Raw genomic sequence first — 13,310 nt, forward strand, 5'->3', positions numbered from 1 at the left:
GAGTTATTGACAATAACCAAGGCAAGGGCTACAGAGAGGCAAATGTTAATGAGGAGCCAGCAGCCACATTTGGGTGTAGCTATGGGCATGCAGATCCTTAGGGCCACAGCCAAGCTACAAGCTTCAAGGTCTGTGGGATTAGCATCTGGGGAAGGGGGCAGGAATGCATGTCTCTCACTTTTCCAAGTTGTAGTTAACTTAGTAAGCCAGCAAGGTTTGAAGGGCATCTCAGGAGGCTAAAGAAAGCCTTGGAAGAGTATCAGTACCCATGCAAAGAACTAATTTTGGTCCCAAGGGTCTGGCTGTTCAGTTCCCAAGATAAATACTGAGAACTGAGCGTGAGAGCTTTCCTTTCCTTCCTCTCTTTACCGTTGGAGCAAGCTTGAGGGGAAAATGAGCAAGATGGGAAAGTGAAATCTGCTTCTTCCTGACAGCAGCTCTCTGCCTTGCACCTACTCTGTTAGCTGGTATAAAACATGAGGCCATTGCTTTGGCACAGAGTTAGGAAGGAGGAAGGTGGAGGCAGGGCTGTGGCATGGCCAGATGCATCAGTTCATGGGCTCAGAGTAGGGCGAGGTTGACTTTTTTTAAACAAATCCAAAGTAACTTGTAGCTTTCCGATGGAGGAAACTGAGCTGACCTGTGTTGCACTGGGATGTCACAGTAAGAAAAAATGCCTCCCTCTTTTTATTCTTTTTATCATTTCGCTTCTTTGTGAGCCAGGGTCATCCCAGCACCATTTGTACAAGGCTGCGACAGTGATGAACAGTGCGAGCAAGGCTGAGCAGAGACCTGCTCTGGAGGGAAGGGGAGTAAATGTGTTAGTTGCTGCTGCCTGAGATACGCTTCAGGAGATGAAGGCTGATCTTTCATATCAAGGCTGAGATGACATTATATCTCTCCCTTCTGCTCAGGAGGTTTTATTCTAACACATACTTGGCACAGCATAGCAGAACCACCAATATTTCTATGAATTTTATTAAGCTTGCTTCCATAACGGGAGCCAGCAATCTGCTCTCTAGAACTCCCTCCACCCTCCTCCTCCTCCCTGATCTAAAACTGAACTTTTATTCAAGAGTTTTAGAACAAGTCTGTTGGCGGCAAGTTCAATCTCGTTCCCTTTCCCCAAGGCTGTCATTAAGAAGCTGAAAATGCTTCAGGCAATTGTCCCAAAAGCTTTTTCTACTATGCTGCTTCTCCGGTCTGAGAGACCTGTCAGGCACACGTCTTTAAAGCTATCCAAGGCACTGGCTCTGGCCATGCTGCTCCTGGAGTGACCGCTCCTTCCCTTCCCAGGCCAGGGGAGATGATGTTTCTTGTGTCCTGATTTTATGTGACCTTTTCTAATCAAACATGCAATTAAAAACATCTTCTAGGTCTGAAAGCGCACCAGGGGAAAGCACTTCTGTTGCTCTGCCAGCTGCAGTGCTCACAGTGCTGGCTGCGATAACAGAGCAGATCAGTCTTGCATGCAAAGTCAGAGTTTGCTGGGCATCCAGGACTCGCCAGTCACGCAAGGCTGGGTTTTGGTGCAGTGAGGGATGTACACACACTCGGCATGGGGAGAGAGGGCTTGGTGTCAAAAGTGCTTGGGGTGAGCCCTGGAAGCGCCACTGGGGCCTTTGATAGGGGTAACACAAGGACTGTCCTGTGCTGCTTGTTGCTGTCATCGCAGCACAAAGCTGACCCCGCGCTCCAGCCTGAGGGAAAGAGCTGATTTTGTTCTCTGGATGGGGAGCCAGAGTTGTTTGTTTCTACCATGTAGAACCCTTCTACTTCAGGGCTCACTGTGTTGCCCTGAGGAGAGCTTTGCTGCTGTTGCCATTATGTGGTTTTTTTATCTAATGAAGGCACCCATCTGATATGGAGGCTGCTCACCTTGGGAAGGCTGGAAAGCTCTGCTTTTCCTGGGGCTCTGGCTGAGGGCAGGGTTTAACATGGTCTGGTAGAGGCTTATTATAAAATCATAGATCGTTTTGAATTGGAAGAGACCTTAAAGATTATTCAGTTTGAAGTCTTATTGCCATGGGCAGGCACACCTGCTGGACCAGGTTGCTCATCCAACCTTGAACACCTCCAGGGATGGGGCATTCACAACTTCTCTGGGCAACCTGTGCCAGTGCCTCGCCACCCTCATAGGAAAAAAATTCTTCCTAATATCTAATCTAAGCGTCCCCTGTTTCAGCTCAAACCTGTTATCCCTCATCCTATCCCTGCACTTCCTGACCAAGAGCCCCTCCCCAGCTTTCCTGTAGCCCCCCCTTTAAGTACTGGAAGGCTGCTATAGGGCCACTGGACCTTAGAGGAAAGTCTTGCTTGCCTTCGGTCATGGACCCTTCCTATACTGATGCAGGGAACGTACTGCTCATTCTTTGCACCCGAGCTGCCCTTGTTTCACCTCTGCCTTTCTTATCTCTGTTTGTGTTCTTACCAGACACGCATTTTCCATGCTGGATGTCTTGCCCTCTCATCAGCCTCCTCCCAGGCCAAGCAGCCTTTTTAGCCAAGTTTCCTCTGTTTAGACATCAGTGCATATCGTGTGGTCCATCTAAACTCTTAATTGATCTCTTAGGAATCTTTTTTCATCTGAATTCCTGGAATGTTTCCAGTCGCTGAAGAGCTTTCTCTAGAGAGAAAGGAAATTAATCCCATGCCCCTCCTTCTCGAGGAGTGGTGGCCATGGGAGGGCCAGTAGTTTGCCTTGCTCCTGTAAGGAGGTGCAGGCTCTGCAGTCTTTGCTCACGGACATGGCTGTGTGGTTGTTTAGGAGAGCAACAGGAAGGTGAATGGTAGCTCTACATCAGCAGCTTCCACATCAGATGGAGAAAGGGCATCCCAGACTGAGAATCATAGAATCACCAGGTTGCAAGAGACCCACCAGATCATCGAGTCCAACCATTCCCACCAATCTCTTAAACCATGCCCCTCAGCACCTCATCCACCCGCACCTTAAACACCTCCAGGGGAGGCGAGTCAACCACCTCCCTGGGCAGACCGTTCCATTGCCTAATGACCCTTTCAGTGAAGAATTTTTCCTTATGTCGAGCCTGAACCTCCCCTGGCGGAGCTTGAGGCCATTGAAAATGCTCGGAAGAGCGTTGTTCTGTGCAAAGGGAACTTGTGTGCTCATACAAGGAGAGAAGAGCATATACCTGCTCAAAAAAACCCTGAGTTTTGAGAGCCTGAGATGAGCAGGAGCTGAGGAAGCAGGACTTGGGCTGCCAGCACGGTATGTGGTCTGTGATGGTGGGGTGGCACCTGCATGGCCCCGTTGGCTCCGTCTCACTTTCCCCTGTGATGAAGATCTCCCCTTTCCTGGGCAAAGACAGAGGCAACTGGAGAGGTACAAGTTCCTCCTCAGCCCCACCAGCAGCTCTGGAGTGAATTACAGCCCCACTTCTCCCTCTTCCTCTGATAGGCTACAAATCCCATGCTTAACTGTTTGCCAGCAGAAAATGCAACCAAAGCACTGATGGTTTATATGCTGAGCAGATCCTCTGAATTAAAATTCCCTACCACTCGCTGAAGCTGCAGCATTTGGCTCTTCCCCAGGGCTTGAGCCTGGGCTGGGTGATGGGCTGCGTGGTCCTGGAGATCTGACAGAGGCCCAGTCCCTGCAGCAACGTGACTTAGTGACACCTCATCCCATGCCCCAGCGACAGGCCAGGCTCTCCATCCCTGCCAGAGTGGCTGCAGGGGATTCCTTAGGACATCTCCCCCACACAGGGTGCTGCTCTGGCTCCTGCTTTGCCGTCAGCTGATCTCCACCTCGTGCCAACCCTAAGGGAAACCGCCAGCTCTGGATAGCAGGGCTGAGCACAGGCTGGGGAAAAAGAAATAGGAAAAAAAACCCCTCAGGGTTCCTGCAGGCTCTCAGGATCAGTCTAGAAGAGCATGCTGAAACTAGAAAGGCCACCTACAGCACGATAGTTTGCTGGGCAGTGGGTGGCGATGCCAGGAAAAACTGCATGGCCAAAAAGGCTCTTTTGTGCCAGTGCTGCTCCTGGCCTCATGCTAGGCTGTCCTCTCCCTCCTGGGCTCGATCCCTGCCCTAGCACCATGGTGTGCAACCTCCAGTGGCCTCAGAGCTGCAAGGAACTTAATAAACCATGAAAATACCAGGTGCAAGGGCTGGGGACTTGGTGGTATAAAAGCAAGTCTTGTTGCTAGCGAAGCTCCTTACTACCACGATGTGTCTGCTGGCTCGGCCAAAAGCCCTGGCTCTGCTCTCGGTTCTGAGGTTCATCAAAGTCAACAGCCAGAGCTCCTGACCCAGCAAGCCAAGGTGTGATCAGAAATCCAGCCCACGTGGGGCCACAGAAAGAGAATATTATTCTCTTGACATATCGGGCAGAGCTGTGAGGATGAAATGAGTTCCCAGAGGTTGCGGGTTAGTTCTGGCGCTGCTAGGGACTCCAGCTGTAGAAGGGGCACATGGATGTGCTGTTCTGTCTGTCCCTACCACAGCAGTGGCAGTTGTCACCTGTTTTGAGGTGTGCAAGGGTAGCTGGGGAGCCCCTGCAAACACAGAGGCTTGTCCTGCAGTCTGTGCAGGGAGGATGGCAGGAGGGGCATTTCCCATGCACGGGGCACCCCGACAGCACCAACCCTGGGTCTGGATGAACCGAGGGCTCTTACAGCACCGGGGCACTGCCTGGGAGCTCAGAGAGCAGCAAACCCTGCTCCCCAGCCCACTCTGGAGTTGCAGCTGGAGGCAAAAGGTAAGATTTAATCAGCAGCTGCTCCTGGCCCCAGTGCAGATGCTTCCTATTTGAATTTGGTATGGTTCAGGACCAATGTGCTATTTTAATGGGCTTGTAAAAGCACAGGAACTAGCTCTCAAAACAGTCTGAGCTTGCCTGTAGCTCCAGGCTCCTCCACCAGCTCCAGACTGCTCCACAGTTTTGCCTAGGGTAGAGAAGCACTTGGGCCAGGGGATTATTTATTTTTTTTATATATTAGCTCCTCAGCTACAATTTAAGAAGAGATCTTTGGCTCTAGGGAGGGTAGAGACTGGGACTAACCTGCCACTCAGCCCTACTAGGTCAAAGTTGGACGTGACGGCATCTTCCACCTGCAGTGCCCCTAGCTAATTGTTTATTGTGCTGCTTTGGGCTATAGCTAATAGTGGTGCAAGGCCACAGATTTCAGGGCTCTTTGGAAAGCCTTTATGTGACAAAGGCAACCTCAGGCCTCCATGAGCTTGGGCTGTCCCCGGATCCCTGGTCCTCGGCGGCTGGGGGAGCAGATTCTGGCCATTCCAGCAATTCAGCGGCATTCTGCCTTTCCTTTCTCAGCATCCAGCTGGATAGCAGTCACCAATGATGCCCTTAAACACATCCCATTCAGAAAACATAACTTTATTATTAGTGGCAATATACACTGTATTCCTTTAAGAATCCTAAAGTTGTATATGGATTTTCCCACTGAAAATACATGTGTATGTATATATGTTTTTATATATGTGTATATATATATATAAATGTATTTTATTGAACTGGAACACAACAGAACAAGAGAGACAAGCTCAGAAATTACTTGGAAAATTAAGTGTGATCTCAATGGGTTTGTGCTGGCAGTGTGCTAAGGTGAGTGGTAGAAAAAGAACAGGCTAAATAGAAAATGTGATGGGTTAGGGCATTGGGCAAGGGTCTCTCAGTGCTACAGGTGGTGATATATACAGTAGTTACACGTTGCTATTGCTCAGTCATGAGTGCCACCTATTCTCAAAGGCAGACTGGTATCTGGCACAGCTCCACACAGCAACACTCGTAAGGCTGGCTGTGCTCCCTGCAAATGGTACCTGCCATTTGAAAATAGAGTTTAATTACATTTCCCTTGACAGCAGCTCTGCTCATTACTAATCTGGTCAGCGAAGGAAGAATTCCTCCGGGACGTGGTGAAACCTAACTGGGTCAATATAAAGTAGCTTACAGGCAGGGTAAAGGATCAGTGAGAGCTGAAATGCGCAGGCTGAGCTGCAGCTGGTGCAAATCAGCACCTCAACAGACCCAGGCTGATTTGCTCCTGGTTCCTTCTGCTCTCACCTCCACCTGTAAGCAGGCTGCTCCCTTTCCACCCAGCAGCCTGGGGCACGCGCTGCCAGGGCAGGACGCTGAGACCTCCAGTTTTTTTGCAGGGGAAGGTTTCTTAGCATTAAATTTCCTCAGAAGGCAATTCTTGAGAAAACTGGGTGAAGGTGGCAGTAACCCCTGCTGTGCCGGGGGCTTGGGGCTTTTGTTAATGTTGTTGTTGTTTCAACTTTTAGCTTGTTAATGTGATTTTTCAAACACAGCTCCCCCAGGCCACTTGCCACGGCTGAGCTTAGCTAGACTGAGGGACAAGCCTTCCCCAGCTCAGTGGAATTGGTTTCCTTTTATTTCTGCTGAGCTGCAGATGTTTCTTGGTGAAAGGACACATTTTATCAAAGGCACTGACCACGGACCTTCCTCTGCCTTAAGCCAGGTTGGAGGGAGCAGACGGGCTCTGACCTTCCTGCTGGAGGGTCAGTTCCCTTCCCCTCCACAAAGTGCTTGTCAGTTTGGGAAGCAATGTAAAGAATGTGGGTATTGATTTGCTCCTCCTGACTTCCTTGGGAAAAGTGCTTTCAAAAATCCCATCCTTAAGTTGTCATCTTGCTACTACCCCCACAATGTCTGTCACCACTGGATCACGCCTACTTGATTCCCCTTCCAGCTGAAGAAGCAGGTGAGGATTTTCACCGCTGTAGAGTTGCTCTTCTTGCTGTCTTTCCCCAGCAGCATCTGCCAAGGAGGGATCTTGCTCGGGGAAAAAGCAGTTGCAACAAGCCAGGCTGCTGAAAGATGTGGAGCAGGCGACCTGTGCATCGCTTCCTTCCAAAAGCAAGGGTCACCAGAGGTTTAGCAGAGGGTTGTGGGAATAGCTGATTGCACTGGACTCAAAAGCTGGTGTTGCTGGGAGAACTACAGCTCGTTCCTCTCTTAGAGGAAAGAAAATACGGGTATAAAAGTGCCTGGATCAACTTGTATAAAAGAGCTTTCTTGACTCGGGTCCCTTAGGGCCATTACAAGGACGTAACCTGCATCCATACATCGTTCATCCATTCACGCTCCTGGGACCAAATGGGATCAGGACGAGATTCTGACTGTTATTGCACAAAGGTCCCTTTCCTGAATCTTGCCAGAACTAGCCTCATGGGAGGGGCCGTGGGCGCCCCACTCCGTGAGTGCTGTGAGTGGGATCCAGCCCTAGGGGCAGCGGGATGAGCTGGAGCGATGGTTCCCGCTGCTGTCGGCAAAGGCCGTCGGGGCTGGTTCGTCACTGGGAGTGATGTCCCACTCTCACTGTGCAACATCTGCATTTTCTTCTTGTGAAATTAGAGGGAAAGGGGTGGGTTAAACCTTTTCCCTCAGGCTAGTGCCAAGAAGTCTATTCCTAGTTAGGGCCATCACCCTGGACAAACTAGGCTGCAGAGACACTCTGGGATTACTATGCAGTTTTTGCTACACCAGCACAATTCCTTCGCACCATAACTGGGTCTTAAATCTTTCCTTTAGCCCTGCTGCTACCAGAGACCCAAGTAACTCTAGGATTGAGCTTGTCTGCACCACTGGACCAGTTCACAAGCTCCTCCGTGGCAGCTTGAGGCATCCAGGGTGTTGGTTTACCACTGCAGCAAGGCAGATGCTGGATGGATAATTGCAATCTACGTTCTACCTTCAGCTCCCCACGTCATTGGAAGGGGCGAGCTCAGTCCCTCCGCTCTCTGCTGTGCCCCAGAGGTGACTGTGCTGACTAGAAGGAGATTGGGACAAGCTTGGATGGGTTCTCTGCTCATGCCGTGGGTCTCCTGCTAAACTAGTGGACCATGAGGACACCCACTAGATGCTCCGTGCTTCTCTCTAGCATTATTTTCAGGACATTTTTCCAACTGATGAAGCAAAACAACAGATTATGACTGTAAAGTTATGGTGAGGGGACTGGATTCCAGTAGGACAACGTTATTCCATGCCAAGAGAAGGAACAATTAACCCCTTCTTTAGACTTTCCTCCCATCTCTGCCCCAGCTCCCATCCACCTCCACATACATCACATAATATATTACTATATTCTCTTATAACTTTGATTTTGCCTTTTCAGTTTCAGTAGCACAAAGGATTAATTCCAAAAGAAAAGAAAAAGGAAAAAAAAAGGGAAAGAAAAAAAAAAAAAGCAGCCCCCAGGAATATTTACAGAATGTTTGTAGAGGACATGGGGTTTGGCATTGGGAAAAACATGGGACTTGAATGTGCTAAGTGGGTTTGATTCCATATTCCTCTTCTCCCCTTCAGGATCCTTCTCTGATGATGAAAATCATAGAGTTGTTCAACGTGCTTTCCCTGAGTGCAAACGCACAGAGGGCGTTCAGGGTGGTGACAGGAGGCTGTGTTCATGCTCTCCCCTGGCTGGCTTATGAAGGCAGTATCCAAAGGCTCTGACCTTGAAAACCAGCCCTTCACCTTCAGGGAGCCGTCAGCTCCATTTTTAGCTTCTCCTTATTACCCAGCACCTTCATTACTGCTCTCCTGTCAAGGACCAGGGCTTTTAAGGTGGGGTCTGGGGAAGGGACTGTGTGCACCTGGAATCCAAACCATGATGTGGAAGATACTGACTTCTTTAACATACCAAAAATTATTGCAGTATAAACACACCCCTGTAACCTCAGCAAAAGCAGAGAAGGGGAAATGATGGGGGAAGTTTGGTGGGTGAAGGGCATTTCAGTAAAATCGCTCGACCTGGAAAGCTTTGGCAGCTGCTCCCACAGCTTTCGTTTCATTCCCAGATCAGGACAATGGCCATTTACATCAGCAAATATTGCCCTACACTCTGCCTCTCCCCCCACCCTCCCTTACGCTGTGCATGATCAAATATCCCAAGAGTCCCTCCACATTAGATCATTTTCAGAGAGACTTCTATTAAGAAAAGCATCTATTCCCAGAAAACCCCAAGAAGAGCCACAAAACCGATTGCTCTTAAGTATGGCTGGTTTCCCCAGCTGCTGAGACCTTTTGGCCAATCCATGTTAGTATTTCTGTGAAGACAGAGGTAGTGACCTCGGGCAGCTCTTTGTGGAGTGCATGATAGGCTTCTTCATACACCTGCAACCAGAGAGAGAGCAGAGATTAGCAAGGAAAAAAGAATCTACATGAACAAAACAGTCTTCAGTCCCCACTCATCAACACCCACGTGTCCAACAAGTCCTGTCCACACCTGATCAGGTCTTTCTCCTGCATGTGGCAGGTTATGAAATCAAAGAGATGCCATTGGTGGTGCTGGTCCTCCACGAGCAGGACTGCGTTGACATTGCATCTTGACATCTGCACATTACCCAGGACCCTGCTGCCCTTCAGGAAGATAATGCCTGTCCCAGCCCCATCCATTTCTTGCTTCCTATCCCACTAAGAAGGAGGAAATACTTATCATGCCCTTGCAGTTTAAAGAACAATGGGGGATGTTCCCATCATGCCTTGTGCAATTTTACTCCCTTTATGCCCTGACTATCCAGTTATTTTTCCAATGACAAAAGCTTTCTCTTGGTCTCCCTGTCTCTCTTTCAGGTTCATTCATGTGCTAACAATTGGTTAATCAGCTGTAGCTCTCTTGAACTGAACAGATGTGAAGTGGCTTTTGTTGTTCGGTGCTCTGGAAAGAGCCCCTGTACCTTTACCCGCAGGGGCATGAGGTAAGGTTAGTGCTCACATAGTTTGCATTGTTCACAAGAACTTTTGGGGTCAGGACTTTACCTGCTTAGGAGCCTCACTCTACTTTTATGCCAAGTCGATTCATGTCAAACAGACTCTCTAGGTACACAGCCACCCCGGGATCAAGTCTTGCGATCACTCATCAGCCCTCGCCCGCAGCCCAGCTGTAGTTGGTGAAAGGCCACCATACGGTGCCTTGGGAGGGCTACCTCCTAGTGAAAGGGGCTTAACGTGCTCTGTCTCACCAATGCATCAGCCCTGCTTTGCATCCAGCTCTTCGGAGCTCACAGGCTCCCTACAACTCACGGCCATGCATGCTTAGGCCAACACTGACAGGATAATACCCTAAAAATCAAGAAAGCAAGATTACCTTGAGTGTTTTGTCCTGACTCTGTACTGTGTCCATCAGTAAATAGGACCCTTTGATATCGCAGAGCTTGTCAGAAGAGCCGTGTAGCACCAGGATGGGCAAAGTCAGCTTGGGCAGCGCTCGCTCAATTCTGGCAATGGCATTCATCAGCTGGATGACGAAGGAGACCTTCATGCCACCGTGGTACACCAAGGGATCAGATGTATAAGACTCCATCTGGTGGGGAGAAAGAGGTAATTTAAGGTTAGCAATATCTCATGCAGAAAAGACAAAGCAGGTCAGCCTGGTGTTGAGGAGTCTCTTCCCTTGGCTTGCAAGGTAATTTCCTACTCTGTCAGGACATCCTGCCATCAGAGTCAATGTCAAGGTCATTACTGTGGCTACCCAGAACAGCTCACACAACCTGGCTTACCTCATGCTGTGTGCTCCTCTTTTATGCCACTAAGGCAAAGCTCTTTCTGCAGGCAGACAACCAGTGCTGGACAAAGACTATTCCATGGAGGAACCTGCTTGCAGTTTTCTGCCCTGCCATGTCCTTCTGTCACTGAAAGGTGACACTCTCTTCTGCTGAGGGTTCTTCAGACTGTGTTACTTGAAAGCTGGTATTTGTTCTCTTCCACTCTCCCTCTCTGGGGATGAAGACCATGACCTACACCTATAAACAACTGACACATCTGATTGTGAAGCCCTCTAATGCTGAGGGGTCCTCTCCAGGTGCAAAGTGTGTGCAGACAAGGCAGCAAACGATAGTATTAGGTGGCAGGCAAAAACCACCACAAAGCCTGGTCAATGACCTGCTCAGCCAGATTGCGAAAGGATAAAAACGTAAAAGAGCTGGTGCAGAAAGTTGCTTGGAATGAGTAGTTACTGCAGGAGGCAAAAAAATCTACAGTAAATATTTGTATACTGTACATGGAGACGGCCCACACAGCCACTGCCATCTCAGTATTTGCCAGAATGCTGTGATTATGGGTTGGTCTCTGGCACAGCCTCCAGTTTCTCCCAGCCCTGGCAGATGTTTATAGAAATGATGGTTATTTATAGGTTAGCTGAAAACAGTCTCCTCTTCTTAGCAGGCAGTGGGGTCTGCTGAGCATCCTCTGCTCCTGCTAAATGCCCTAGGAAGCAGAGAGGCTGAAAAGCATGTGGTCCTCCTGGCTCCACATGGACTATCCTAGTGCCTGATCAGCTTGTTGGTGCAGAAACCTCCACCCGTGTCTTCCATCACCACTCAGCATCTCTGCCACAACTTCCCTGCTCTGCACCTGGCTGTAAATTGGAGAGGGGAAGATTTAGACTAGACATAAGGAGGAAATTCTTCAGGATGAGGGTGGTGAGGCACGAGCACAGGCTGCCCAGGGGAAGCTGTGGCTGCCCCATCCCTGGAGGTGCTCAAGGCCAGGTTGGATGGGGCCTTGAGCAGCCTGGTCTAGTACGAGGTGTTCCTGCCCATGGCAGGGTGTTGGAATTAGATGATCTTCAAGGTCCCTTGCGACTCAAACCATTCTATGATTCCAAGAGGCTGCCTGTGTTTGGAAAGAAGCATCCTCTTGTCAATATGCTCATGGAGAAAATTCAGCTTTGACTTCCAAAACACCAATTGCCTCTAATTTTGCTGGTTCTCGTTTTCACTCCTTGCTGTGCTCTGATCTTTTCAGTCAAATGTGTTGACTATTCCTTTTTTTTTTTAAGCAAAACCACCGTGTTGCACTGGCTACTTAGCAACTGGCTTCAGCCTAATCTGGGAGTTACTTGTCTGGATCTATGTCACAGCGCTGCACTAAAGCAATACAGCTTTAAGATGGGTTTCTTTTTATTTTTAGGTTTTTTTTCTTAATTGAAGGTAACAAATGAGGGACTTTGCAGGGGGGTGGAATTAGGAGGGGTGGGTGGATGGATTGACAGAAGTTCCTTCCCCGTGGAGTAAAATAATGTTAATAAATTCCTGTGAGCTGCTCCCCCTCCCCAGCCCCATAAATGCTAAGAGAATGACCTAATGGGTTTCTTTCTTTCTTTCTCTTGTTCTTTTCTGAAAGAACATGGATTTTTAGCTACTGAGCAGCCAACAAATATTTTTGTGTAGATGATGGGAGAGGAAAAAAATAATAACTCAATCTTAACCTAGACTGATCCAGACTGCAGGGGGAAGAACCTATTCCCAGCAAATGAACAGGAATCCCTGACAGTGTTAATGTTCAGTGCATGGGGTGAGCAGAAAGCAGCAGCTTGCTGGGGAAAGACAGGAAGATAGGGAATGAACTCTTATTCTACAAGCTGTAATCTACAAACCCTGCAAGTGCAGAGGTCCCATGGGCACACGAGCTCTAGGACAGCGGGCACAAGTAAGTAAGGGTAGCCCCAGGAGAACCTGCAGCTTCTTCGAGCCACAGTCCAGTGAAGGCTCTGCAGAGTAAATCACAGGAGCTCTTTTCTCTCTGTAATTCCAAGGCAGGAGCAACCATCACAGCTCCTGCTGCATTATGTTGCCTTGCTTAGAGGTCTGTACCTTCCCTTTGCATTCTGCGGAGCAATAAATTCATTATAAAGCAATTACAGCCTCATCCTGTGTGGACTCTGCAGGAACAACACTAAAGTCAGGGGGACTATTCCACTGAATTCAATAGCAGCTAATGAAGATGAATGTAGGAAAGGGGTGCCCACCCCTGTGATATTATTCCTCCTTGGAATAACAGGACTGGGTTTTTAGGGTTGCTTCTTGCCCTCTTTTGTGTCTCTCTCATTTGATATAGCAAGTAGATCAAACAAACATCTCCATATCATCCTGTGTTTCAGTCCCTACACTCTCGGGACAGCTTGCTGGGAATACAAACTCATCAGGAAATTCTTGGATTATGTCCCAAAAATGTTTCTAGAGAACAGAAACTTGTTCTGGCAAGAGAATATGTTTGACATATAAATAATGGATATTTCCAGCACATAGCATGCTTCAAAGCTGCGCATCTTGAGTCCAAAAGGAGGGTGGAGTGTGCATTAGGGGCAGCCAGAGGACCAAGATAGTGTATTGCCTTCAGTAAGTACCTGAGCCCCAAATCCTGGTGTTTGAAGATGGTCAGGAAAGCTCTTTACATCACAATCCATAGCTGCTATGCCAGCTGTGTGTTCACTTGCAGGTGCGCAGGCAGCACAGCAATGAGGGGCTTCTTGCCTCATTTTGAAGACTACTCCTTTATAAGTGGACCCTGATAAAGCACACCTAC

The 13,310-nt window shown here is 48.8% G+C and overlaps 1 protein-coding gene across 4 annotated transcripts in view; it reads right to left on the reverse strand.

Moving 5' to 3' along the window:
• Positions 1–5,341: 5,341 nt before the first annotated feature.
• Positions 5,342–13,310, reverse strand: part of MGLL (monoglyceride lipase) — a 108,260-nt gene continuing 100,291 nt past the window's right edge. For all 4 annotated transcript variants that reach the window (XM_069866226.1, XM_069866228.1, XM_069866227.1 and 1 more), the window contains 2 exons: positions 10,093–10,308; positions 5,342–9,119 (listed from right to left, as the gene is read on the reverse strand). In XM_069866226.1, the coding sequence (XP_069722327.1) occupies positions 8,994–9,119; positions 10,093–10,308 (342 nt within the window). In that variant the 3' untranslated portion in view covers positions 5,342–8,993. The remainder of the gene's footprint in view (positions 9,120–10,092; positions 10,309–13,310) is intronic.

Source organism: Phaenicophaeus curvirostris, chromosome 11, assembly GCF_032191515.1.
Source record: "Phaenicophaeus curvirostris isolate KB17595 chromosome 11, BPBGC_Pcur_1.0, whole genome shotgun sequence".
NCBI lineage: Eukaryota > Metazoa > Chordata > Aves > Cuculiformes > Cuculidae > Phaenicophaeus > Phaenicophaeus curvirostris.